The sequence below is a fragment of the Myodes glareolus genome, chromosome 3 (genome assembly GCF_982192425.1).
Source record: "Myodes glareolus chromosome 3, mMyoGla1.1, whole genome shotgun sequence".
NCBI lineage: Eukaryota > Metazoa > Chordata > Mammalia > Rodentia > Cricetidae > Myodes > Myodes glareolus.
Window position 1 is genome coordinate 67,877,632 of NC_142028.1, and position 27,103 is coordinate 67,904,734.

The window sequence follows — 27,103 nt, forward strand, 5'->3', positions numbered from 1 at the left end:
TAATATCCAGAGACAGATAATGTAACAAATGTATTCACAATGACGTCTGTGGAGGTCAAAACAAAATGTGCCTGGAATCCCAAGCTTCCCCAGTCTCGATCGAGCAAGTCCAGAAAACGGAATACTGGCACTGTAGATCAGGCTGGCCTTGAACATACAGAGATCCACCTACCTCTGCCTCCAGAGTGCTGGGATTAAAGGTGTGTGCCACCACCATCAGGGGATACCCAGCAATTTAAATATGAAATCATGCTGAGGGAGAGGATAGATTGCAGATTTTGGAACAGATGAAATGGGATCCAGTTTGTATTTTAGAAAGATGGCTGCAAATGGAGCTGCTGGAGTTGGCGGGATGTGGTGCACGTCTAACCCCAGCAGTCTGGATGCTGGAAGCCACTTTGGGCAAGTGCAAGTCGAAGGGGTCGGGGAGGGAGCAAAGATGAGGAAACACGGAGGCAGGGGGAGCTCGATAGGAGGTATTAAATCTGAACTAAGTCAGTGGTAATGAGAATGTTGTATGTAAGACTTAGGAAATAGAACGTAGAAATTGTGAGTCAAGAGGACCATGGAACGGGAAACGGAAGATTCTTGACTCTGACCACTGTGTGAACTGTGGGATCACTCAGTCATGGGAAACACCGGGAGAGGAACAGACTTGTGAAGGAAGCTGTTCGGTAATGCTTTGTGTTGTTCACGGAACATCCAAACAGTAGTCACCTCCCCTGGCACAGAAAGAAGTCTGAGGGGATAACAGATTTGAGAGCTGACAGTAATATAGAGGTTCTTTAGAAACATGGGAATGACCCATTGGGGAAATGAGAAGGGCTGCAAAGCAAGTGATTTCTGCCCATGATCCTTGCCGCCAAGTTCCCCTCCTGCATGCCAAATCCAGCCAAGCTTGGAAACACAAGTCAGAGTGAGTTCTGCCCGCCATGAGGCATGGTGAGAGGGTTCTGGGTAGGCAGGGGGCTAGGCTGAACCTTGCAAAGCAGTGTTTGCTCTGGTGCTGCCGCTAAGCGGGGGCAGGGCAGAGCCAAGCTGCAGTGGTAAACTCCAGCCACCAGATGGAGCCTCAGTATCTTGTGCCAGATTTCACATTCCAACAAACACTCCCAGACTGACCCGTTGGGAGGAGGAATGTGGCGCTGTCATCAACGGAGGCCAAAACTTTTCTTTTTTTAAAAAAAAAAAAAAAAAAAAAAAAAAAAAAAGAGGAGAAGCCAGGCGGTGGTGGCACATGCCTTTAATCCCAACACTTGAAGGGCAGAGAACTCTGTGAGTTCCAATACAGCCAGGGATACAGTGAAACCCTGTCTAAAAGAGAGAAGGAGAGAGAGAGAGACAGAGACAGAGAGACAGAGACAGAGAGAGAGAGAGGAGAGGAAAAAGCGAGCCTTGGAAAAGAAATAAGTCAAGTATGTCAAATAAGAGTCCATATATATTTGAGTATGCATACTATGTGCTAATTATTAATAAGCTGTGTACATGTCTTATAAATGTGTTTGTGCCTGTTGTGTCCCCCCAAGCCTCCATCTGAGTACATGTACCTCAAAAAACAGTTCATAAGAAATTGTCACCTGCATGCTATACAAAGTGCAGAACCCTTGTCCCTGAAGCAGAAGGCACCTGATCTGAAACCCTGGTGGTGCACAGCTCTTCTGATCTGCGAAGAAGCAGAAGCAGATTGTAGAGCGTGCCTTTCCCCAGAAGAATTAAGCAAAATCGTCACTTGTCAGATGAACTTCCATGGGTAGCTACCCCGGGTCATTCATGTTTGGGGAGGGGGAGCCCTTCCAAAGAGTCCCTTAGTAGACCAGGGAACTTCTAACTATTCATTTACTTATTTATTTAATAGACATTTGTTGGCTGCCTGACATGTACCAAGGAACGTACTAGATACACCTTCCTCTTCTTTAACCTTTTTTTCTTCCCTGTTGGTTTTTCGAGACAAGGTTTCTCTGTGTAGCTTTGGAGCCTATCCTGGGACCACTCTGTAGGCCAGACTCACAGCGATCCACCTGCCTCTGCCTCCCATGTGCTGGGACTAAAGGTGTGCACCACCACCGCCCAGCTTAGACTTCTTTTCTTAAAGATTCATTTATTATTTTGTGTAGGTGGGTGTTTTGTCAGCATGTATGTCTGTGCATCACATGGGTGCAGTACTTGTGGAGGCCAGAAGAGGGTGTCAGCTCACCCAGAATTGGAGTTACAGATTGTTGTTCCTGCCATGTGGGTGCTGGGAATAGAACTTGGCTCCTCTGGAAGAGTCATCAGTGCTCTTAGCCATCTCTCCAGCCCCTCACTTGGACATGACTCACAGAGCAGGAAAGGAAAAGTAACCGCAAGTCCTAGAGTGCCAGTTAGCTAGTGTGTTTAGTTTCTGGAGTAGGAACAGGCATAGATCCCAGAAGCATTTTCAGTAGGGGAGGGACATGGTCCGGGGCATAAAGTCACTCAACAGAGTTGGAAATGGATCACAAGAGTGAGGAACTCAGGTCACCTGTTCGAGGTTTGTTGCCAGGGTCTACTCAGTGCAACCTAGGTCACTTTAGGTGGTTTTGTTTGTTTGTTTTTGCTTGTTCGAGACAGGGTTTCTCAGTATAGCCCTGGCTGTCCTAGAACTCACTCTGTAGACCAGGATGGCCTTGAACTCACAGAGATCCACCTTCCGAATGCTGGAATTAAAGCCATGTGCTACTGCCTGTTCACTTTAGGGATTATTAAAATAGATTCCTGGAGTATACTGCAGAGTTGCTGATTCAGTGGGTCTGAGGTAGAGTTCAAGAACTGACATTTCTAACAAGTCCCCAAACACAAGTCATTGGTGTTGATGAACAAGGTACCACACTTTGAGCCTTTTGTTTATGAAGAAGATAGGAAGAAAACTTAAAGTAATGAGAAAGGGGTGCCATGTGCTTTTTAAGATACCTGCTCAATGTCTTCCATGGTGAGCATTTACGGATTATAAGTAGAAACCCTCGGGCTTTAGTGTGGTGTTTCATGCCTGTAATCCCAGCACTTGCAGAAAGGCCGTGAGTTCTGGGCTAGCCTGAGCTACAGAGTGACACACTGTTTCATAGGCAAAAGTAAAAACAAACAAACAAATAAACAAAAACCTCAAGAAAACTGGTGAGCTTTAAAGTTGAAGAATGTGATGTCATTTATGACTTATGGTGCTGCAGAACCTAGGAGGCCGAGCGGGTGAGCCTGGGAGGGTGGAAGAGACGTGCGTTCAGCTTCAACTTGGAAACGTGGCTAATTGAAGCCTTCCTGATGCTGCGACCCTTTAACACAGTTCCTCGTGCTGTGGTGATCCCCTACCATAGAATTATGTTTGTTGCTACTTCATAACTGTAATTTTATAATTTTGCTACTGTTATGAGTCATAATGTAAACATGTGTTTTCAGATGGTTTTAGGAGACCCCTATGAAAGGGCTCAACTCCCCCACCGAAAGGGTCAGGACCCACAGATTGAGAACCGCTGTCCTAAGGGATCATCCTCTTGGCACCTGCATGTATGGTTTTGGATTTCTAATCTAACTGACAGACTGTGGAGGACACATGTGGGGGTAACAGAGAGGCAAAAGGTCATCAGACTTGGGAGGGGGTGAAGTTGCTTTTGAAGACCATAGACAGAGAGCCGATGAAATGGTTCAACAGGTAAAAGGCACGTGGTACCAAGCTTGATGACCTGAGTTCAATTCCCAGAACCCACACGATAAAAAGAGAGAACCAAACCCTTCAAGTTATCCTCTGACCTCCACATATATACATGTGCATGTGTGTGCACGCGTGTGCATGCATGCACACACAATTTAAAAATAATAAAGACAAGAAAAGATAGAAGCTGCTATGAACATGTACAACTGACATTAAGTGTAGGAATGATCGCCAGCACTCAGGAGGCAGAGGCAGGTGGATCTCTGTGAATTTGAGGCTAGCCTGGTCTACAGAGCGAGTTCCAGGACAACAACCAGGGCTATGCAGAGAAACTTTATTTAAAAAAAAAAAAACAGAAAAAGAAGAAAAAGAATGATGGGGGGAGGTGAAGATGAAAGGGAAAACAGAGTTAAGAGGAGGTGGCAAAAAAGAGTGAGGGAAACCAGAGACAACCGGCCCATCCCAAACCTGTTGGAAGAGCAGAGGGCTTCCCCAGGCTGGGACCAGGCATCATCCTCATGGTTTCTGGGCTTTTCCCACAGAAGTCCACCAACTTGTGAGCTATGCACCGACATCTATCTCAGAGACTAATTTCAGATGTTTGTGAGTGAGGTAGAGAGTAGAGGACGGAGGAAGTTGCCATAGACTCACAGACATGAATAACACATATGCAAGCTCACACCAGATCTTAGCTCTGTCCTGAGGAGGAAGGCTGCCCAGCTGCCCCATCCACCCTCCTAGCTCCTGGCTCTGGCCTCTGGAAAGCTCTTAGGGACGAATCCTTGGTTGCTAGCAAGGCTTCATCCTTTCCTCATAGCCTCCCACCCTTCCCCCTGCCAGGCTGAAAGAAACCCAATATGAGCTCTGTACTAGCCAGGTGCATTCTGGGATACTTACCTAGATCATACATCAGGCCGGTCAATATCTAACTTCTCAGTGGCCTTACACCTTTTCCTTATCTAGAAAGGAACATAAGAAAGCAACAGCTCCTCTCCACCATCCCTTCCTTTTTGCTGCAGCGGCAGAAACAGTTTGGAGAAGCCAGACTTGCCCAGAATTACACAGGCACTCAAGAGCAAGACTAAACTGTAAAGCCCTGAATCCGAGACAGAAAAGAATAATGATCCTGAGCCCGGAAGGAGGCTGGAGAAGGGCCACCTCATCATTGCGCTGAGCTGGCTGTTTGACCTTAGGACAGTAAGTCATCTAGCCTCTCTGTGCCTTGTCCCTCACCTGAAAATGAGGATGACAAGGGACTTGGTGTGGTAGGTAACTCAGTATTCACATTGTGTGGTGGATGTGCACGTGATTGTTTCTATTCCCCCGCCCCGTTTTTGACCTAAAAAAAATCTTCCTTCTGCTTTTAAAATTCTCATTGTCCTTAGCGTTTCCCACTTGCCTTTCTGCTTTTCAGGACAGAAGGCTTGAATTTGGGGAGAAAAGTAGGCGAGTTGACGGTAGAGATTAGGACATGCTTGACAGACATTGCCTACCATGGTAACACACTCACACACAGACTGTGCACAAGTGTAACACGGCACCCCTTCCACCCAGTGTCAGTTACACACTCAACCATCTCTGTGTCACAGATTCACAGGCAGCCCAGGCTCCTGTGGCTTCAGAAATACTTTGGTCCCTTCTTAGGTGGAGCTCATACCAGACTCTGACTCTTTCTGGATAGGTCGTGTTTACAGTATCCAAAGATTCTGGCATGACGTTGAGGGTTACCATCTCAGGAAGTCAGAGAGAAACAGACACCTTCAGTGGTTTTGATCCAAAGCCATGAAGGAGAGACTGTAACCTAACCTCCTACACACATGCATGTTGACACAAGTGTGCACATGAACTGATAGGCTCGAGTTTGCAGCTCACCAGTGTCTTTCACATTCGCCATTGGGTGGTTGGTTGCAGAAAAGACGGCTACCATTTAACAGGGGAGGAAGCTCATGCCAGAAATGCATGAGCTTTGCTTAAAGTCGAACATGTGCATTTTTTATGCATTCACTTAAAAAGATTGGAAGGGGGTGGCGAGATAGTGTACTGGGTTAAGGCACTGGCCACCAAGCCTCAGGACCTGAGTTGGAACCTTTGAACCCACAGGGTGGAAGAAAAGAACCAATTACTGCAAGCTGTCCTCTGAGCTCCACAAGTGCACAGTGGCACACGCATGCCCCCCTCTCCACATACACACTAAATAAATGTAGTAAGCAAAAGTAGATAAAAATTGCACAGACCCGAGCGAGCATAGGCCCCTGCGTTGCATTCCAGCCTTCCATTTGATCGCAGCTGCAATCTTGGAGCCCAGAAAGAGCTTACATCAGAAGGGCTTCGAATTCATTCACTCCTCACCCCACCGGTTCCCACCAGAGCCACGCCTCCCTTTCGGAGGCCGCTGGGGAAAAGGATGAGGTAGGCCATAGCTTGTCCCTTTAATGCGCGCCCCCAGAGGCCCGGCGCGCCCCCGCCACTATAACTAGAGTGCATGGAGCGGGCTGAGCTCAGAGGGAGAAGGACGGGCTCTGGGCACCCGCTGATCGACTTTTTTCAAGTGCGATCAGCTCCCTTACGTTCCTCCTCTATGGACCCACCCGCGGGCACCCACCACTGAGGATCCCACACCCGCTGGGCTCCCCGACTGGGTTCCACCCAGGTACCAGACAGTGAACCCCGAGGGCTGTGAGGGCTCCGGGCTTGAGTTCTTGCAGTGCCGTCGGACGAGGGCTGTGTTGCTGCCACGCCTCACGCCCCACACTACCCTCCCCATGCTGGTGCACACTTACTCCGCCATGGTGAGTAGTCCCGGGCACACTCGGCGGTGACTGGGGGATCGAGGAACCTGGGTGCTGGAACTTCCAAACCTCCTACCCCCTGCGTCAACGAAATCGCGAGGGAAGGGTGATGCAGGGCCTCTGCCAGGCTGAGAAAGTGGTGGCAGGAGCCCGAGGTCCCCAGCCTGGGAGTTCTGCCCGCAGGGCATTCACTCGTGGACAGCAGCAGGACCCTCGTGAGCTGAGGGGCACCTCGCGGGCTGGTGTCTTTTTATCCTCTAATGGCTCGCCTAACACACGCCTCTCCTGCAGGAGCGCCCCGACGGGCTTGGCGCAGCGGCTGGCGGGACCCGCCTGTCATCTCTGCCCCAGGCGGCCTACGGACCCGCGCCGCCACTGTGCCACACGCCCGCTGCCTCTGCCGCAGCGGACTTTCAGCCTCCTTACTTCCCGCCGCCCCTACCCGCAGCCGCCGCTGCCCTACGGCCAGGGCCCCGACGCCACCGCCGCCTTTCCGCACCTGGCCGCGGACCCTTACGGCGGTCTAGCACCCCTGGCACAGCCGCAGCCCCCGCAGGCCGCCTGGGCCGCGCCCCGCGTTGCCACCCGCGCCCACGACGAGCAGCCCGGCTTGCTGGCGCCACCCGCCCGCGCTCTGGGCCTCGACCCGCGCCGGGACTACGCTGCCGCGGTGCCCCGACTCCTGCACAGCCTCGCCGACGGTGCGCACGGCCTGGCAGATGCTCCCCTTGGTCTTCCTGGGCTAGCGGCGCCTCCCGGCCTGGAGGAACTGCAGGTGAGACCAGAAGGGCCCGATATGGGGGCCGGGATGGGCAGCGATTGAGCATCCTGGCTGGAAACAAAACATGACAAAAGCAGGATCCTCGACTCTTCTCCCAGCCCGCAACTTTCCATTTATGCCTCTGTCAGGAATAATAATGGTTAGGTGTTGTCTGGCAAAAAGGCGGCCTCGAAACTGAGTAGGACGGCAGCAACCTTCTTGGGATCACTTCTTTCTCTCCCCACTGTGGGACTGAGCCACGGTGGGCATCCACGCCCAGCCCCAGACTTCTGGAGCAGCCTAGGCTGGAGTTTAAAGAGGCTCAGTAGATGTCTGTCTAAGGCAAGGAGATCACCCAGGCAGGACTGCGGCTTGGGCGCAGATGGTGCCGAGCCCAAGCGATTCCTAGTCACGCCCGTCCTCCTGGTAGCCGCCTCAGGCAGCCGGTGGTGACCATAGGGCGGAGCAGACGTGGACTAAGGGGCAACTGACTAGGTCCTTATGCGCCCTCGCTGTCATCCTCTTCTATTTGCAGGCGATAGACGACCCGGGAATGAGCCTCCTGGACCAATCCGTGATCAAGAAAGGTAAGGAATGGTGTGCAACTTCCAGGGCAGAGCCGGGCATGATGGTGCAGGCCCCGGGCCGCACAGACCCATTTTCTTCTCCCTGGCCGTTGTTTCCTGTGCGTCGCCAGGTTCAGTGGCCACGGAACATCCTTCTCAGCCCAGGAGAAGACTTGTGGCGCTGGCTGGACGATTTTGCTCAGGAGTTTGTCTCCGGAGGTGGGCCGCACTCTCTAAGCTACAACTGCACTGCCTCTCCTCTGGGGAAGGAGGGTGGTTTTTGTGGATCTGGAGTTTATTTGTAGAACGAGTTAAACCACTTCCCTGTTTCTTAAGGAATGGGAATGGGAGTGCTGTTCCCACACATTTTGTTCGATGATTTCCCTTTTATTGAGCTTTAACACTTTGGAGCCCGACAAATACTTTCTGCTCCTTTCTTCCCAGCAGCGGGCCTTGCCTTGCGTCCTCCCCACCTCCCAGGGCAGGGGATTTTCTTGGCGTTGAAGCCTCATAAAGCATTTAGCATTGGAACCGTGTTGGGCAGTGTGCTGGGGCAGACCTGCAGTCCCCGGGGGTGGGGGTGGGGGTCTGCATCTCTGGGCTCAGGGTTCTGTGCAGACTGTTCCTCTTCTAGGCAGCGGTGTTTCTTGGTGTGTGTGTTTGTTATTGCGAGTGTGTTTGTGATTTGTATCTGTGTGTGCTGGGATATATATTTTTGTGTGTGTGTTTGGGGTTCTCTGTGTACCTACCATGTGTCCTGGAATTTGTCATTGATATTCGAGGCATTCTAAGGCTGTGAGGCCCTCTCCTTGGCGGTTTCATTTTGTTTGCCTCCGGTATCTGTGTGTCTTTTTATATTAGTAAAAGACAGAGGTGTGAGACACCTCTTGAATGGATTTTCCAGCCTGAAGACCAAGTTCTGATCATGCCAAGGAAAGGTGAGAAAGAGACAAATTAGACAAAAACAGAGTGACCCAGGCCATGGGCAAGCTTCTTAGATTTGGGGTGGGTGCCCAAAGAAATTCAGAGGCACACAGGAGCCTGTAGTGCTGGAGGGCAGGCACATACACCTCCCGCAGGATTTGGCCAGAGCTGTTTTTCAAACAAGTGAATTCAAGCCCAAGCTGTTTGCCCTGCATAGGTTCTCAGGGGAGCCTTGCCGTGGGAGTGGAAATGTAGAAGGGGCTGGACTTCCAGGAATTAGAGCTAGGTATGGAATTAGAGGGGTGAGAGGTCACACCTCCTAGAACTTGGTGAGGGATGCCTTCAGGAATCTGGGATTGTCACCAGAAGCTGGGAGTACAGGGAAGATACTGAAGACCCACTGTCCCCCTCACCAGAGCTTTGCTATCTGTACTTTATTGGGTTCCTGTACAACTCTTGTTTTGATCTGGTAAAAGGAAAAGTTGGGTCTGGATTCTACAATAACCTGCCCCTGGACTCTTTGCAAGGCCCCAGATCCTGGCTCCTGCCTAGCTCAAGGGCAGGGAACCCGGGTTCACTGACTCCCTAGAGACACTCAAATCCTTTATTTGGGGAAGGGACTCAGTATTTTCAGATAGAAGAATCTACTGTTGGTCTGAGAGTTCCCTGTGGGTTCCTGGGGCCTAGCAGGGCTTCCCAGATCTGAAAGTGCACATCCGGGAGACAGCTGTGCTTACCAGTCTGTGGCCACGAGGAGTGAGCTGCAGCACCCACGGAAACTAACTCAGACTGAGGGATCCTCAAGTCACCGCCTGTGGGAAGAGAGAGAACAGAGCCGGGGGTGGGGGACAATCTGCGGAGGGCCAGCGTGGAGGTCTGCTGCACAGGGGACTTCTGAAAGAAAAAAGCGTGTCCATGCCAAGGGACTGCGGGCTCCCACGGTCCACCCTAAGAAGACCCGCTTTGGTGCTGTCGCCAGACCGTGTTTCCTGGGGGAGCCCCCCAACACGCAGGTTTTGTTTTTGCTTTTGCCGGGTTCTCCATGGCCAGCGCGCGACTCGACTTTGCCGGTTGCAGGGCAATAGGAGGCGGGTTAGATCCGGTCTTGGTCCTCGGGGCCCTTCCGATGTCATCGGATGGTTTCCAAAGACTCTGGACTCTGGTTGGTGCTGTGAGCGACCATCTACCGCCTAAGCCCTGCCTTAGGGAAAGTCGATCTCTGAGCCCTGGAGCGTCCTGGAGTGGAGGGAGCTTGCACGGCTAGGGACTGGGGTCTAGCACGCGAAACCCTTGCAGCTCCTGCCCCCGGCAGAAGTGGTCCTCCTCCTCCGGATGCCTGGGAGGCCTCGGGTGTCCATCTCACCAGTGCTTAAAGGCACTGGAGCCTGGACAGTCTCACAGCCCAGATCTGAGAGGTGCCGAGAGGAGGGGACAGGGGCGTCTCCCCCACCCCGACTTCTAGGTCCGCCCATTGCAGTCACCTTGTGGGTTGGGGGTGGTCGATTACTCTGAAGAAACCGCAGGGCAAAGAGTAGCGCTCCATTTTCTGCGCACAGCCGGCACCTCCAGTTTTACAATCTATCGCAGACACCTCAGGGACGACTGGAGGGGAGAAGGCGATGCTATGTAGTATTTTCCAGCCGAGAGGGTGGGGTGTCTGTGCAGGGCGTCCTACGAGCTCACAGGAGAGAGAAGTTGGGACGCTTCCTAAAGGACAGGCATTTGTAAGGTGCTTGGTGTGGGGTTGCTCAGTAAGTGAGTGCTGGATTTTGAAGTCTGAGCACGCTGGGACAGAGGATATAGAAAGGGCACCGCACCTTTACTTCCTGGCACTACAGCACCGTCGCACAAGCGCTTTTCCTGTGAAAAAACGGAAAGTGGGGGGGGGGACGTCGTGGAAATTAAAATGGAGTGGTGTAGAGAGATCAGAAATGCCCTGGAGGCCTAGTGTGGTGGCGCAGGCCTTTAATTCCAGCACCCAGGAGGTAGACGCAGAGGCAGGCAGATCTCAATGTGAATTTCAAGACAACTGAGAAAAGCACAGAAAAATCCTATCCAATTCCTTCAGTGATGACTGCCTGCACGTGTGTGTGCCCTGTTAGCTACTTCCTGCCCCAGCAACCCAAAGTTCTTCAGGCTGAGTTCGTGCCTCATAAGCCCCTCCGCCACAAGAAGTTTCTTTTTAAAACCACATTTTCCCCCTTTGGGTTTTGATTTTTGACTTTTGATTTTTTGAGACAGGATTTCTCTGTGTAGCCCTGACTGTCCTGGAACTCACTCTGTAGATCAGGCTGACCTCGAACTCACAAAGATCCGTCTGCCTCTGTGTCCCAAGTGCTGGGATTAAAGGAGTGTGCCACCACAGCCTGGCCAGTTTGCATTTTTATTCATTCATGTGTGTATGTGTGTAGGCAGGTGGGGAGGTCAAAGATCAATTTACAGGAGGTTCTCTTTCCACCTTTATGCCGGTTCCAGGGATCAAACTCGGGTTCTCAGCCTGGACAACCAGTTCCCTGGCCCGGTAAGAAATACCTTAATGTATCGTTTAAAAATTGAGACTAATGAAAACAAATCCGTGATGAGCTATTCAATTTTTACATGAAATCAGAATCTAGCTCAACATTTCCATAGCTCTTCTTCATTTGCCTGCTAAGACTTTCACTAGGAATTATTGCACATATAGAAATAATTTTAAATTTTCCTGAGGATAGTAGGAGCTGTAGAGTACATGAGAATTTAAGGCGTATGCCAAGCTCAATTCAATGGTTTCATTTTTTAAAATTCATTTATTTTGTGTTTTGTTGGGGTTGGTTCTCTCCTTTCACCCTGTGAGTGTCAGGGATCAAATCCAGGTCACCAGGTTTGGTGCAAGTTCCCTTCCTCACCAAGCGACTCACCACCCAATTTAATGATTTTTAAAAAAAAAAGAATAAATGTATAGAGTTGTATAATCACTACAACAACCCATTTGAGACAACCCATCTGTCACCCCTTAAAGTTTCTTTATTTCTGTCTATAGTTACTCCTTGTTCTTGCCTCAAACCTTGGGCAATGCCTGAGCTGCTTTTGCTCCACAAATTTGCATATTCTGGCATGCCCTATGGATATGTGGATATGCATCTAGGTTTGTTTGCATCTAGGTTCTTTTAGCAAGTGTTTCCAGGGTTTGTCTCCACTGTAACATATTACAGATATGTCAGATATTGGGTTTGTAGTTTGTTTTTGTTGTTTGGATTTGTATTGTTGAGTAATATTGTACTGTTTCTCTGAGACTTTCATTTTAACCTTCTTGGGAGCTAAAGAGATGGAACTGCCGCCCTCTGTGATCATTTTATTTATTTACTTATCAATCAGAGGAGTGTGCGTGGGTACATGAGTGTGCCATGGATGCACAGTTAGAGGACAGCTTGTAGAAACGGGCTCTCTCCTTTTGCTGTGTTGGCACTACGTACCGAACTCTGGTCACTATTATGTTCCATGACCAGGGCCTTTTACCCACTGAGCCTTCTCTCCAGGCCCTGGTCCATATATGTTTAATTGTTAAGAGATTTCTCATAAGTGGAATCCATCCGAGGAGGGATAGAAGGGAGAGAGGAGGGGATGGAGAAAAGGAAAGATGGGAAAGAAGGCTTGGTCGCTTCCTGAAGTGGTTGGATTGTTTTACATCCCTACCGGTACTTTACTTCTCCACACCCTCATACTTCATATTATCCTTTTTATTATAACCATCCAGAGTCTCCGTGTTGTTTTAATTTGCATTTTCCTAATGACTACTGGTGTTAAGTATTTTTCATGTGTTTAATGGTCAGTTATCTTATTCTTTTTAATGAAGTGTCTTTAGACATTTTCCTCCTGTCTATGATTCTTCCCTTCCCCCTTCCTCCTCCTCTTTTTTATTCTGGAGATGGAGTTCACAGCCTTGTGTGCTCAGCCAAAGCTCTGCCTCTAAATGCATCCCCAGCCCTGAGCCTTTGTTTCTTTTAAGATTATTTTATATGTATATGTGTGTATCTACACACAAATGCAGGTGCATTTTTGCATTATGTCCTCTTAACTGTTGAACCATCTCTCCAACCCTGGAGCCCTAGGTTTCTTTTGTTTTTTGTTTTTAATTTTTTAATGTTTATGGATATTTTGCCTGCATTAGGTCTGTGCACCACATTCATGCAGTTCCCACAACAACCAGAAGGTGTCATTGAATCTCTCGGATTAGAGTTTTAGATGGCTGTTCCTGTGATGTGGGTGCTGGGAATTGAACCCTGGTCCTCTGGAAGAGCAGCCAGTGCTCTTAACTGCTGAGCCACCTCTCCCGTCCCAAGCCTGAGACTTTTCTTGACAGAATTTCTCCTATGTTGCCCAGACTGGCTGTAAACTTTCTATCTGACTGCCTCTCCCACGTGCTGAGATGACAGTGTGCACCCACTGTGCCTGGCCATGTTTTTATTTTCCTAAATACAAATATTTTCAATTTCAATGATGTCCAACATATAATTGCTTTCTCTTATCTGTTGTATTTTGGGTATTGTGACTGGGAATTCTTTGCCCAACTCAAGGTCTTGAAAAGTTTTATTCTATATTTTCTTCTAGAAGGAACTGTAACATCAGCACACTTTCTTTCTCTTTCTTTTTCTTTCTTTCTTTCTTTTTTTTTTCGAGACAGGGTTTCTCTGTGTAACAGCCCTAGCCATCCTGGAACTAGCTCTGTAAACCAAGTTGGCCTCAAACTCAGAGAGATCCTCCTGCCTCTGCCTCCCAAGTGCTGGGATTAAAGGCATGTGCCACCACTGCCCAACTTTAGTGCACTTTCTAGAACTGTCCATTGCAGACAGAGTCTACTACTTGGCAAAGAGTTGGGATTTGGAGAGGAGTGTTTTGCCTAACAGGTCAAGTAACTAAGAGCCCTTGTGTTGTTGACCTGTGTCTTAAGAACATGTGAATGGCTTCTGCATGAATGATGGGTAACACCAGGGTCAGACCACTTTGGCTTCAGGAGTACTGTGCTGGGGTCTGCCCTGTGAGTATGAGGGCAAATGGCATGTCACATGGTGTCTCACCCTTATTGCTGGAACTACCGTAAGGAAACATTGCTTTTTTTCATTTTGTTTTATTTATTTTTATTTGAGGTAGGGTCTCACACTGGCCTTGAACTCACAGTTCTGCCTCCTGGTGGTTGGGATTAAAGGCGTGTCTCCCTATGCCCAGCAGGAAATGCTGTTCTTGTGCACACTTAGTTTTGTAACACGTGCTAAGTGTTCCACAAAGCCTTGGCCTTTCTCCCATCTCACAGGGCCTGGCATTAGGGGACACCAGGCTTTAGTAATAGCTCTGTGAAAGAGAAAAACTTCTGGCCTTCCCGTTCTCCTGACACCACCCTCTGGCTAGGCGTCATGGAGGGAGGACAGTCACATGTGTGTGTGTGTGCATTTGTGTGTGTATGTGCACATGCATGCTGGCACATCCATGCCATGGGGACATGTGTAGAAGTCACATGACAAATTTTGGGAGCCAGTTCTTAAATCCTACCTTGTTGAGACTCTCTGGTTTCTTTTTTCTCTTTTTTTAAAAAAATATTTATTTATTATGTATACAATATTCTGTCGGCATGTATGACTGCAAGTCAAAAGAGGGCACCAGACCTCATTACAGATGGTTGTGAGCCACCATGTGGTTGCTGGGAATTGAACTCAGGAGCATTGCCTGCTCTTAACCACTGAGCCATCTTTCCAGCCCCTTCTTTTTTCTTTCTTTGTTTGTTTTTTTTTTTTTTTTTTTATCAGGATAGGGTCTCACTACTTACCTCTGGCTGTCCTGGAACTCACTAGGTAGACCAGGCTGGCCTTGAACACATGGAGATCCACTTGCCTCTGCTTTCCTGAGTGCTTGGATTAAAGGTATTGCTTCTGCCTCTTCAAAGCAAACTCCAAGTTAGCTGGTACGCGAGCTCCCAGGTGATTCTTCTTGTCTCACCTTCTCGTTACCAGATGCATGCCACTACATTCAGTTCTGTCTGTGAGTTCTGAGTGACAGATGCATGCCACTACATTCAGTTCTGTCTGTGAGTTCTGAGTGACAGACGCATGCCACTACATCCAGTTCTGTCTGTGAGTTCTGGGTCAAACTCGGGTCATCAGGCTTGTGCTGCAAACAGTTGTGTCCTAGGAGCCATCTCACCTGTCCACAGTTTTCTTTCTTTCATTCTTTTCTTTTCTTTTTTGTTTGCTTGTTTGTTTTGAGACAGGGTTTCTCTGTGTAGCTCTGTCTGTCCTGGAATTATCTCTGTAGACCAGGCTGGCCTTGAACCCACAGAAATTCACCTGCCTCTGCTTCCCAAGTGATGGGATTAAAGGTGTGTGCCTTCACCGCCTGGTCAGTTTTCATCTTGTTTTTGTCAAACTTGACAAAAAGTCAAGTTTGGTGTATAGAACATATAATGCCCATTTCTATGACAGATGTGTTTAGAGCTATGGGACCACAAAAACCAAACTACAGAAAAGCTCTGTTACCCCAGGTCCTCTCAGGATAGGACAGAGATACAGGCAGAGTGACATAGGCACAGCTGCATGCTCTCCCTCTGTCTCTGTCTCTGTCTGTCTCTCTCGCTCTCTCTCACACACACAGAAGACTGGAGACACGGGTGGGGAGAGGCAGCACCTACTTGCTTGTCCAGTTTTGGTGTCCCTGGAAAACCTTTTCCTCCCTCGGGGGCAAGGTTGGGATCAGGGAGAGCAGGAACAGAGCAGCTCTGCTTTTATTTGGAATTCTGAGATCTTGTTCATCACGGATTTTGCTTCTCTTTTTCATCTTTTACATATGACTTTATATTAAAAAAAAAAAACAACAACCCAGGATTGCAGGTGTAGTGGCACATGCCTTGAGTCCCAGTACTCACAGGCAGGTGGATCTCTATAATTTCAAGACCAGCCTGGTCTACACATCAAGTTCCGGGCCACCCAGAGCGGGATAATGAGACCCCATCTCAACAGTAAACAAACAAACAAGCAGGAGTCACTGAGATGGCTCAGCAGGTAAAGGTGGCTTCTAAATCTGCTGATTTGAGTTTGATCCCTAAGAAAGACAGAATCAGCTCCTGAAAGTTGGCCTCTGCTCTCCACACATATGCCGTGACACACGCAAGTGCGTGTGGACACACAATAAACAAAGATGTAAAATACCCACCAGGGCTTCGTGGCACAGGAGACTGAGTAACTTAGTAAGACCTTTTTCTAAGTAAATACATACAAGGGCAAGTAGGAATATAGGTCAGTGGCAAAGGGTTTGCTTAGCATTGTGAGGGCCTGGGTTAGATCTTCTAGACTAGGGGAAGAAAAGACATTTACATGGTAGCCATCAGTTCCAAAATCTGCACTCATCCACATTCAGCAATGGCTCCCTGTGCCGAGCCCCCCTCCCCCCCAAGACTCCTAGCTGGTGGGAAGGTGGCTGTGGAAACAGACAAGGACATTGAGAGCTGTAAGGATGGGGCCGGGTATACAAGGGGCTGAGGTGGAAGCGGGGCAGCAAACTGCCCACAGAATGGTGCTGAAGCCGAGGCTGAGTAAGGTGGGGCTTGAAAGAAGAATGTTATGTCTGTGTCCTGGGGAGCAAGTTCTGCTGATGACAGAGGCCAGGCAGAGGCCTGCTCCAGGCGAGGGTCTCTCCTGATCCCTCTTCTCCTTATTTGTGGGTGTAGCGTATGTACTCAACTTTTGAAGTCTAGGGCTGTGGTGGCCCACTTGCCACAAAACGCATAAAACTGTGAGTATTTGAAAAGTGACCGTCCTGAATGGAGGCAGGCTGTATGTATAAACTGTATTGGATTTTGAAGACTAAATACAAAGAAAGAATGCAATATATCTCATTTTTATCTATTATTATTTTTAAACATTCTATTTAATTTTATGTGCATTGGTGTGAAGGTGTCAGATCCCCTGGAACTGGAGTCACAGACAGTTGTGAACTGTCATGGGGGTACTAAGAATTAAACCCAGATCCTCTAGAAGAGCAGCCAGTGCTCTTAACCACTAAGTCATCTCTCCAGGTCCTTCATTAATGATTTTTTTAAATATTGACTGCATGTTGAAATTACTATAGTTCTGATTAGGATAAATAAAATATATAAGCCCTATATACTACTGAATATATTGACATGAATCTCATATTTCTCTTTTCTATTTATTTGTTTTATTTTGAGACAGGGTCTCATTCTGTATTACTGGCTGGTCCAGAACTCACAGAGACCCATTTGCCTGCCTCTGCTTCCCAAATGCTGGGATTGAAAGGTGTGCACCACCTTGCCAGGGTCTCATTTTCTTCCTTTTAAAGATTTATCTTTATTTATGTGTATGAGTGCATTCCTGTCTGTCTGTGCATGTGCCATGTGAGTGCAGAGCCTAGAAAGCCAGAACAGGACATTGGAGCCAATGGAACTGGAGTTAAAGATGGCTAGGAGCCGCCATGTGCGCCCTGGGAAATGAACCCGGTCCTCTCTAAGAGCAGCCAGTGCTCCTAACCACTGTGCCATCTCTCTAGACACTCGTTACTTTGGTTGTTTGAGACAGGGTTCTCTATGTAGCCCTGGCTGTCCTGGAAATCACTCTGCAGGCCTCAGTGAACTCAAGATCCACCTGCCTCTGCCACCTCCTTTGCCTCTAAATTCTGGGATTAACATTGTGTGCCACCAATGCTCTGCTCATTACTTTTTAATGCTGTGCCCCAAATTATGTTCCTATGGGTCCGTTTTTAGTATAGAGCCGAAAGACTGTTAGTTGAAGATGTGTTACATTTGTTTATGCTCTAGAACATTTGTTTAATGATGCAAGAGTGTTGCATTTTTTTTTTTTTATTCTGGAACTCGCTCTGTAGACCAGACTGGCCTTGTACTCACTGAGATCCACCTGCCTCTGTCTCCTGAATGCTGGAATTAAAGGCATCACCACCACCACCTGGCTGTGTTGCATTCTTTTAGGTCACATTTGTTTAACTTTGAGAAGCTATGTTACTTAGATTGCCTAAAACACCCAATTAGTCTAATAATGAGCTGAACAGCCAACAGCTAGGCAGGAGAGGGATGGGCAGGACTGCTAGGCAGAGAGAAGAAGAGAAGAGGAGCAAAAAAAGGAGGAAAAAGAAGGAGAGGAGGACACCAGGGGCCAGCCATCCAGACACATAGTAAATCACAGAGTAAGAAATAAAGAAAGGTATATAGAATAGAGAAAGAAAAAAACTCAGAGGCAAAAGGTAGATGGGATGATTAAATTAAGAAAAGCTGGCTAGGCCAGGTGGTGGTGGTGCACACCTTTAATCCCAGCATTCAGGAGGCAGAGGCAGGTGAATCTCTGTGAGCTAGTTCGAGGCCAGCCTGGGTCTACAAAAAAGAAAAAAAGAAAGATGGTTAGAAACAAGCCTAAGGCCAGGCATTTATAAGAAAGAATAAGTCTCTGTGTGATTGTTGGGAGCTGGGTGGCAGGTCCCCCTCAAAGAGTAAAGTGCCAAAAGAATAAAGAGTCAAAAAACAAAAACCAAAACCAAACCAAGTACAAGACCAGGTGAGAGACAGAAAAGGAGGCAGGAGCCAGGACACAAAGGAGGGTGAAGGAGGCAAAGATGGATCAGGACATGACCTTTGACAGCAGCAGCCAGAGTGCGTGATCCTCTTCTGCTCAGTAAATGATGTCAATCTGAGCTCTGAACTTTCAGTTTCTTTCTTCTGACCTGGGGATATAGACGGCAGTGCTGCTCCACAGAACTGCAGGAGGAGCTTCCTAGGGGTGATTGGCATCCGTTGACAGAGAGCATCATCCTATCTGGTTATGGGCTAGGATCTGATTCTCAGGGAGCTAGCCAGGCAGGTTTCAGGCTATGGAGTGATCCATGGTTCAGAAAGACCCTCTAGACTACGGCAGGGGAACCAGAGCAAGGGCTGTGTAGAAATTCAGGCAAAAAGTAAGTGTCTGTGTACTTGGGAGGAGAGCCTGCTTCTCAGACAGGTTAAGAATGAATGGAAGCCACAAGACATGGCCCTTTGAGGAGTGTAGCAAAGAAGACTAGAATTACAGAGGTTTCTGGCTGAAGTGAGGTAGGGTTGGTTCTCCCAGGAGGGAAAATGTTGGGGTTGTGCCGTCTTGGGATCAGGTTCTCTTTAATCTCTGTAATCTTGAGGTCTAGGACTTCTTGGTTTGAGAGAACTGGCAAAGTATTTTCTCAGTAGTAGCAAGGCTCAGAGTCCTGCCTTTGAGACCCTGGTCTGGGGTTTGCTGCTAGCTCAGTCTGCCAGCTAGACAATCTCACCTTCTGGGTTTCCGTCTTCCCACCTGTAGAATGGGAACAGCAGCCCCATCATGGACTGCCCCAAGGGTTCGAGGGGTGAGGTATAATCTGAATGCACACAGCAGGGGGTGCTCAGTATTCCAGCCCAGACTCCCCATGGATTTGTACTCCCACCACACACAGGCCTTCTCCACCAAGGCCTCATGTCCTTGAATGAGGAAACGAAGAGGTTTCCAAAGAAGTTTGTGCCTGGCCCCTTCCTTCCTCTGCAATTAAGAAGGGAGACGGGAACAATACATGGAGGACTTCCTTTCTTTATTTTATTTTATTTATTTATTTTTTTATTTTTTGGTTTTTCAACCCAGGGTTTCTCCGTGGAACAGCTCTGGCTGACCTGAATCTTGCTATGCAGACCAGGCTGGTCTCGAACTCACAGAGATCTGCCTGCCTCTGCCTCCCAAGTGATGGGATTGAAGGTGTGCACCACCACCATCCGGCAGGAGAACTTCCTTTCTGAGCCAAGAGTATAGAAAATTCTCTGTGACAGAGAACATTTAGGAGAGGATGTTATGGGGCACACAGATCCTTATTCCCTGTCTTCTGGACCTGGGAGGGGGAAAGCTGGAGGGCTCTTGGGGCCCTAATCTCCTGTTTCCAGCACATGGGACTCCAAAACCCCTAGGATGAGAGGGTGAGATTCATAGTAGAGAAGGGGACTTGGGAATCTGGGAGATTTCCTAACCCTGTCACAGGGATTCAGGAATCCCGCCTCACCTTGGAGTCCATTTCCTCGTGTCCAGAGAAAAACTCTGATAATGGCGACACCTGGCTAGCGCCAGGCTTTAAGAGGGAACCAGTGGACTCAGGAAGGGGGTGCCAGGGCAAGAGCCAGACAGCTCAGGGTTCAGAGTTGCACCCATCAACTTACTTGGGTCTGTTACTTCCATCTCACCGTGCCTCAGTTTCTCCCCTTGTAAAGCAGGGATATTAGAACCCTCCCTCTGCAAAGTGTTGGAATTCTTCAACATCCACAGCTGGTGCGTCAGCCTGCCTGCATCACAGCAGCTGACTGACGCCTGTCCTGCGGTCGGTCGCTGACTCGGTGTCCCCTCTCTCTCTCCCCTTGCTTCTGCTCCACAGTCCCCATTCCCTCCAAAGCCGGCAGCCTCTCCGCCCTCTCCCTGGCCAAAGACAGCCTGGTTGGCGGCATCAGCAACCCCAGTGAGGTCTTCTGCTCCGTGCCTGGCCGGCTGTCCTTGCTCAGCTCAACATCCAAGTACAAGGTGACCGTGGGGGAGGTGCAGCGGCGACTCTCACCTCCAGAGTGCCTCAACGCCTCCCTCCTGGGGGGTGTCCTCCGAAGGTAGGAAGGCTAGCTCACAACCCTACACAGCACCCCAGCCAAAATCTTTAGTCTTTTCAGACCTCACAGCCTCACTCCAGGCCTCGACATCAACCCCGCCTCAGTCTCTCTAATAGAGCAGTGCCTAGGGACTCAGGATGGTACATGGCCTGGGGTGGGTGGCGAGGTCCCAGCACCTCCCATAAGGTCTGAGATTGAGCAGGGGCAGAGACTGAAGACAAAGAAAAAGATTCACCTACAGCAAGGCTGGGCAGGGCTGGTTCTGGGAAGGGTGGCTCTTCCTTTAGCTCTTCCCCAGGGCAGCACAGGCCTCAGTGGTGTGAGTTTGGAGTGAACAGCACAATGGGCCATGTTTTTCTCTCTGCATGTTCTTGTGTTTCGGCAGGGGATCTGCTTCAGGGATAAGCTGTAATGATCTAAGGACTACATGTGTATGTGTTGTATGATGGCCAAGAGTGGGTGTTACCAGGGTGAGGTTCTGCATTAGTTGGGAATGTGTGGCCTACAGTGGGTTCCCTGCACATACATGTGCAACTGCATGTGCACCTACAGGTTTATTGGCTCCCCCCTCCCCCCCCAAGACAGTGTTTATCTGTGTAGCCCTAGCTGTCCTGGAACTTTCTCTGTAGACCAGGCTGGCCATAAACTCACAGAGCTCCACCTTCCTCTGCCTCCAGAGTGCTGGGATTAAAGGTGTGCTCCACCACTGCCCCGCTTCTTTTTTCTTTTTCTTTATTCTTCTCTCATAATTTTTCCTTTTTTCAAAAAAAATTTATTTATTTATTTAGTTATACAGTATCCTGCTTGTAAGCCAAGAGGGCACCTGATCTCATTATAGATGGTTGTGAGCCACCACATGGTTGCTGGGAATTGAACTCAGGACCTCTAGGAAGAGCAGTCAGTGCTCTTAACCGCTGAGCCATTTCTCCAGCCCTCTTTCCTTTTTTCTATGCAGCTAGTTGTTTACATGTATGTACCTCCGTGTGTGTGTGGGCACATTAGTGCTACGAGGGGTGTCCTCTAACTCTTGATCGCTTAATGTCCTGAATAGACCTGTGTTAAGTCCCTGGGATTGTGTGCACATCTCTGGGATCCCAATGTGCACATGTGTCTCTGCATGTTCCTTGGTGTTCATGTCTGTATGTCTCTAATGTTATTTATGTGTCTCCATGTTCTTGGAGACACTGAGGGTGGGTTCACCTGTGTATATGTAGCTGATTTTGTATATAGTTGTGCCTCCTTGTATTTGTCATCCCTGTGTGTCTCTGTACACAGTTTTATGTGTCCCCAGCAAATGTGCTAAGGTGGGGGAAGGAGCCTCAGATGCTACCCTGTCCTTCCCACCCTGGGCTGCCCCTGCTATTGAGAGGCCTGGGGAGAAGGAAGGCTCTTAGAGTGGGGTGCTGCTTCTTATCCAATCCTGACTGCATAATGGAAGTAGGGACAGGGTGGGATTTGCTCAGAGACCCCAAGGTCATGGCCACACCCAAGCCTTAACAGGGGCTGGTATAGCGAACAAGAAAGGTCCTTGGGAGACACTTAGCCTGTAGGCGGCTCTCATCTTCATAGCTGTGTGTCTGTCTCTGTCTGTGTATGTTAAGGGCCAAGTCCAAGAATGGGGGCCGGTGTCTGCGGGAACGACTGGAGAAGATCGGGCTCAACCTGCCAGCTGGCCGCCGGAAGGCAGCTAATGTGACGCTGCTGACCTCCCTGGTGGAAGGTGAGTAAGGCCTGAGGATGATGCATACGAATGGGAGGGGACATGTCATCTAGTGTAGGAGGGTATCCTTTAGCTATGCCCGTGAATATTGCTGTACCAGCACATGTACTCAGTGTGTCATGTGTAAAGAAGTATATGTGTGAGATGCATAGACAGTCAACTCATCTGAGGATTTAATTACCCATGGTTCAAAATATTTGGAAAAGTTGCACCTGTGCTGCACACATGCAAACATTCTTGGTCATTATTACCAATAATGCACATAGCTCTTCACATACAAAGCATCTATATTTTAAGCCACCAAGGGACAATTTGTAACATACAGGGGGATACAAGTAGGTTTATATGCAAACACCATGCCATTTTATGTAAGGGATCTCAGTGCCCACTTATTTTGGTATCTGTGGGAAATTCTGGAGCTAACCCTTTTTGTTTATGTGTCTGTGCATCTCTGTGCACACACAGTAGAGTTACTTGGGTGTGGTAGGGGAGGGCAAGTGGTCAGTATTTGGATATGGTAAGTAGGTGAGGGGTGCACCCCTCTTCCCTAGAGGTTGCTGACTCTAGACTCTGGTTCTGGGATACATATTGGTCCCAGCTCCATCTCTGAGCCAAGGGTGATGGACATGAAGCTGGAACTAAGAAAAAAAAAAAAAAAGAAAAGAAAAACAGAGAGGGCATCTCCAGAAGCTGGACACTCCTTAGCCAGGGGTTAAGACATTCAAGGCTAGGCTCTGGTCTTCAGAGGTACACCAGTAACATCCCTTCTTTCCCCAGGAGAAGCCGTACACCTGGCCCGGGACTTTGGTTATGTCTGTGAGACGGAGTTTCCAGCCAAGGCAGCTGCTGAGTACCTATGCCGACAGCACGCTGACCCTGGGGAACTGCACAGCCGCAAGAGCATGCTGCTGGCTGCCAAGTGAGTGAGACGGCATTGCGCATGGCAAACGTGGATGCAACGCAGATACACGTGTCAGACCTTTGACTACACATGTTCATACAGCATATACAGCACCATACATGGCAGCTGGATTCCTTGTTGAAGTTCACATGGAACACTTGTACATGCCATACAGGCACACATGAGTATTTGTAGATATCTTCATTGCATTTAGACTTTGATGAACACTCCCACAAGCTTCCAAGGGCACATACAGACACCACAAGTAAACAGCTATTATATGCACACATTAAAAAGTGTCATGTGCAGGCTTGCAGCCCACATATGGGTGCTACACTTCCTTATGATTTCATGGCATGACCAGTCCAGGCCCTGGCACGGGTCCACAGGGGTTATTCTGCTTCTGTGACCTTTCTCCTTAAGTCCTTAGGCCATATCTGAGCCCTCTGCAGGTCCCACTGCCACCTCCCTCACCCCCGACTGCATGCTGCTACTTCAGGTCTTCTCCTCTTAGCCAGGGGTTACTATAATAAAATACCCTCAGCTGGGTAGCAGCTCACTTCTCATGGTTCTGGAGGCTGTTCAGGACCAGGACAACATCTGTATATGGTGAGGGCCTGTTTTCTAACATACAAACAGCACTTGATTTTGCTGTGTTCTCCACATGGTAAAGGAGCACAAAGGTACCAATGGCGTCTATGGCAGTGGTTCTCAACCTGTGGGTTGTGACCCCACTGGGGGTTCACATATCAGCCTGCATATCAGATATTTACATCATGATACATAACAGTAGCAATTACAGTTATGAAGTAGCCATGAAATAATTTTATGATGGGGTGGTCACCACAACACGAGAACTGTATTAAAAGGGTCACAGTGTTAGGAAGGTTGAGGACCACTGGTCTATAGGGTTCTAGCCCAATGACTTCATCACCTCTCAAAGACTCTATCTTCATCTGTATCTCAGGAAAGATTTCAATATATAAAACCCAGAAGGCTACAGACATTCATTTGGAAGGCAAGTCTCATTGAGAGGTGGGAAGAAAGGGCTAAAAGAGATGCAGAGCTCAGAATCCTCTTCCACAGGCTAAATCCAGATGCCTTTGAGGACCTCCCAGTCTGGACCAAACTTCTAGTCCAGCTGATTTTATGGGCTTGGCCTTCAAATCACAACTCTGCCCTCCACGTGGGGCTTTCCTCCTTTAAGCAGCAAAGGATTCAGTCTCATAGGTTACTATGGAGTCCTGGAAGGCCTCTTCCTGTGGTTTGAGGAGCCTATCCAAAAGGAGCCTGCTTCATTCAAGAATATGGGTCAGTTCTTGATTTTGCTGTGTTCTCCACATGGTAAAGGAGCACAAAGGTACCAATGGCGCCTATGGCAGTGGTTCTCAACCTGTGGGTTGTGACCCCACTGGGGGTTCACATATCAGCCTGCATATCAGATATTTACATCATGATACATAACAGTAGCAATTACAGTTATGAAGTAGCCATGAAATAATTCATGGCTACTATAAACTCAAGAGCATTGAGTGCTCTTGGGACCTTGGTTTGTCTAAGATACTTGGCCAGACACGGGTTGAGTGATGATGGATTCTCTGATCTGAGTCACACATATGCTTCACAAATCTTAGCTACTCATCTGTCTGGAACCATATGATGAGAATGACAGTATAGAGCTGTTGGATGATGTAAAATGACATATGCAGATTAGTTCACCTAATCTGTCTGAAACCATATGATGAGGATAACGGTATAGATTTGTTGGCTGACGTAAGATGACGTATACAGTGGATATGGTACATCAATATTTGCTGCTATTTTAATTATGTAACCCAGATTCTGGGTTGTTCTCTTAATTTCACAGACAAGCTTCTGTGAAGCACTGTTTGGGTGGAAGGGACCATAGAAAGTTTAAGGGAATAGGCAGCTGAGCTGCATGCATTAGGCAGACAGGACGTCTAAGGGAGAGAAATTAAGGTATTAGCATGAGTTGCTCACAAGTGTGCAGCGCTGAGCTGCTGAGCTAACATCTGTGAAAGTCAGTTTCAGTTTTTGCAAAATAGTATCATTGTTACTTGTAGGTTGTCAGGAAGGTCAAATTATATGGATAGTGTAAATAAAGAATCCAGTAAATTGCTGGGTGAAGTGGTCCATGTCTTTAAATCCAGCATTTGGAAGGCAGAGACAGGTAGATCTTTGTTGAGTTTGAGGCCAGCCTGATCTACATAGAGTAACCCTGTCTCAAAAAAAGTCAGCAAGTAGGCCCTCTGCTGGGTTTGGAACCTTGTTCTTTAACCTCTGACTGTTCTTCCCACCAGGCAGATCTGCAAGGAGTTTGCAGACTTGATGGCTCAGGACCGTTCCCCACTGGGCAACAGCCGTCCAGCGCTCATCCTGGACCCTGGGGTACAGAGCTGTCTGACACACTTCAGTCTTATCACTCACGGCTTCGGGGGACCTGCCATCTGTGCTGCCCTCACTGCCTTCCAGAACTACCTGCTAGAATCGCTCAAAGGACTAGACAAGATGTTTCTAAGCAGCGCGGGCAGCGGGCACGGAGACACCAAGGCTTCAGAGAAGGATGCCAAGCATCGGAAGTAACTGTCTCTTGTTCTGTAGTGAAGTGACTCCCGATGAGACGAGGCCTTGGCTGCTGCGGGGGCCTTGCAAAGACTAACAGGTGGAATTCCATTCAGGCCAGAGAGAACTTTTATCCAGAAGCCTGACTGGGTCAGGGAAGGTTTCTGGTAAGGCTGACAGGAAACTGTCATGGAAAAGTCTGGTTCAGGGGGCAGAACCCTTCCCACCGAGATGCCTGGGCAGCCATTAACAAGTCTGAGGTGCTACTGAGGAGTTAGTGACCTCCACTCCAGAATCCTCTAGCCCCAGAGAAAGGGGGATAGCAGGAGGTCCCAGTGGGCTCTTTGGATACTTCCTGCTCTTAGGGAGGAGTGGGCAGGAGAGGCCCCCGAGGAACAGAGATGGTACAGCACAAATCACAGAACTTGAACCCAGGCTGCACACCACAGACCTGCTGTCTGTCCTATTTATTTATGTATAATGTAATTAAATTTGAAGATTTGAAATTGTCCAGCATGAGTTATTTATCCTAATGGCTTGGAGGTTCATTCTACTGACCCAACGTCCCAATGTGTCCACCTGGGCAGTGATGAAGGGTGTGTTTGCTCATGAAGGGCTCTGAGTAAGAGGAGAAGAAAAGGGAGGTAGTTAGACAACAGCAGGCTCTTCTGGACGTGATGGCAGGAGTCCCCACGCCTTGTCACATTGGCATGCTGTGTGTGTGTCAAGTGAAGGTGGTTCGTGTATTATGTACTGTGACTTGCTGGGCCTATTTGGTCTATGCAGTGATCAGATGTAAAAAGGCAGGTTCTACCCCAACAGGTACAAACCACAAGAGCAGGACCAATTAGTTTGTTTCATTAAGCCCTACAGTAAACTGGGCATTGCTGTGCACACGTGTAATCCCAGCACCTGGGAGGTGGAGAATCAGGATTTCCAGGCTAGCCTAGGCTACATGAGAGTCTATCTCTAAACACCAAAAAGGAATAAACAAAAATCAAATCCTAAGGGGCTAGAGTACAAACTTAGATTTCAGAGTCACAGCTCCGAGGAGAACTCAATTCAGGGGTTTTCTGTCAAGACAGAAGATAAGAATTTGGGAAGCTTAAAGAAATTCCCACATCCAGCTGGGTGTGGTGGCACACGCCTTGCCTTTAATTTCAGCACTTGGGAGGCAGAGGCAAGTGGATCTCTGAGTTCAAGGCCAGACTGGTATGGATGAAGTTCCAAGATAGCCAGGACTGCACAGAGAAAACCTGTCACAATAAACCAACAAACAAACAAACAAAAAAACCAAATAAATAAAAATTAAAAAAAAACCCAAAAACCAAAAAACCCCAAAGCATTTTAAAATCTGGAGTGCAGCGCAATCAATTTCACCACAAAAGAAAACATCTTCAGGTTATTCTGATACAAACAGCGTAAGCACTACTGTTTGGGGCTGGAGATGGCTCAGCAGTCAAGAGCACTGGCTGCTCTCTCAGAGGACCTAGGCTCCATTCCCAGCACCCAGATGGAGGCTCAAAACCATCCTAACTCCAGCTCTGATCTGATGCTCTTCTTTCTGGTC

The 27,103-nt window shown here is 48.5% G+C and overlaps 1 protein-coding gene across 1 annotated transcript; it reads left to right on the plus strand.

Moving 5' to 3' along the window:
• The first annotated feature begins 416 nt into the window (after window positions 1–416).
• On the plus strand, window positions 417–26,039 carry Tfap2e (transcription factor AP-2 epsilon). Its single transcript, XM_048434042.3, is given in 10 exon segments — window positions 417–916; window positions 4,681–4,858; window positions 5,930–6,450; window positions 6,742–6,885; window positions 6,887–7,225; window positions 7,746–7,797; window positions 20,107–20,329; window positions 21,931–22,049; window positions 22,827–22,968; window positions 25,272–26,039. Coding segments are annotated over 8 exon segments (1,329 nt in total). The 5' UTR covers window positions 417–916; window positions 4,681–4,858; window positions 5,930–6,423; the 3' UTR covers window positions 25,555–26,039.
• The last annotated feature ends 1,064 nt before the right edge of the window (window positions 26,040–27,103 follow it).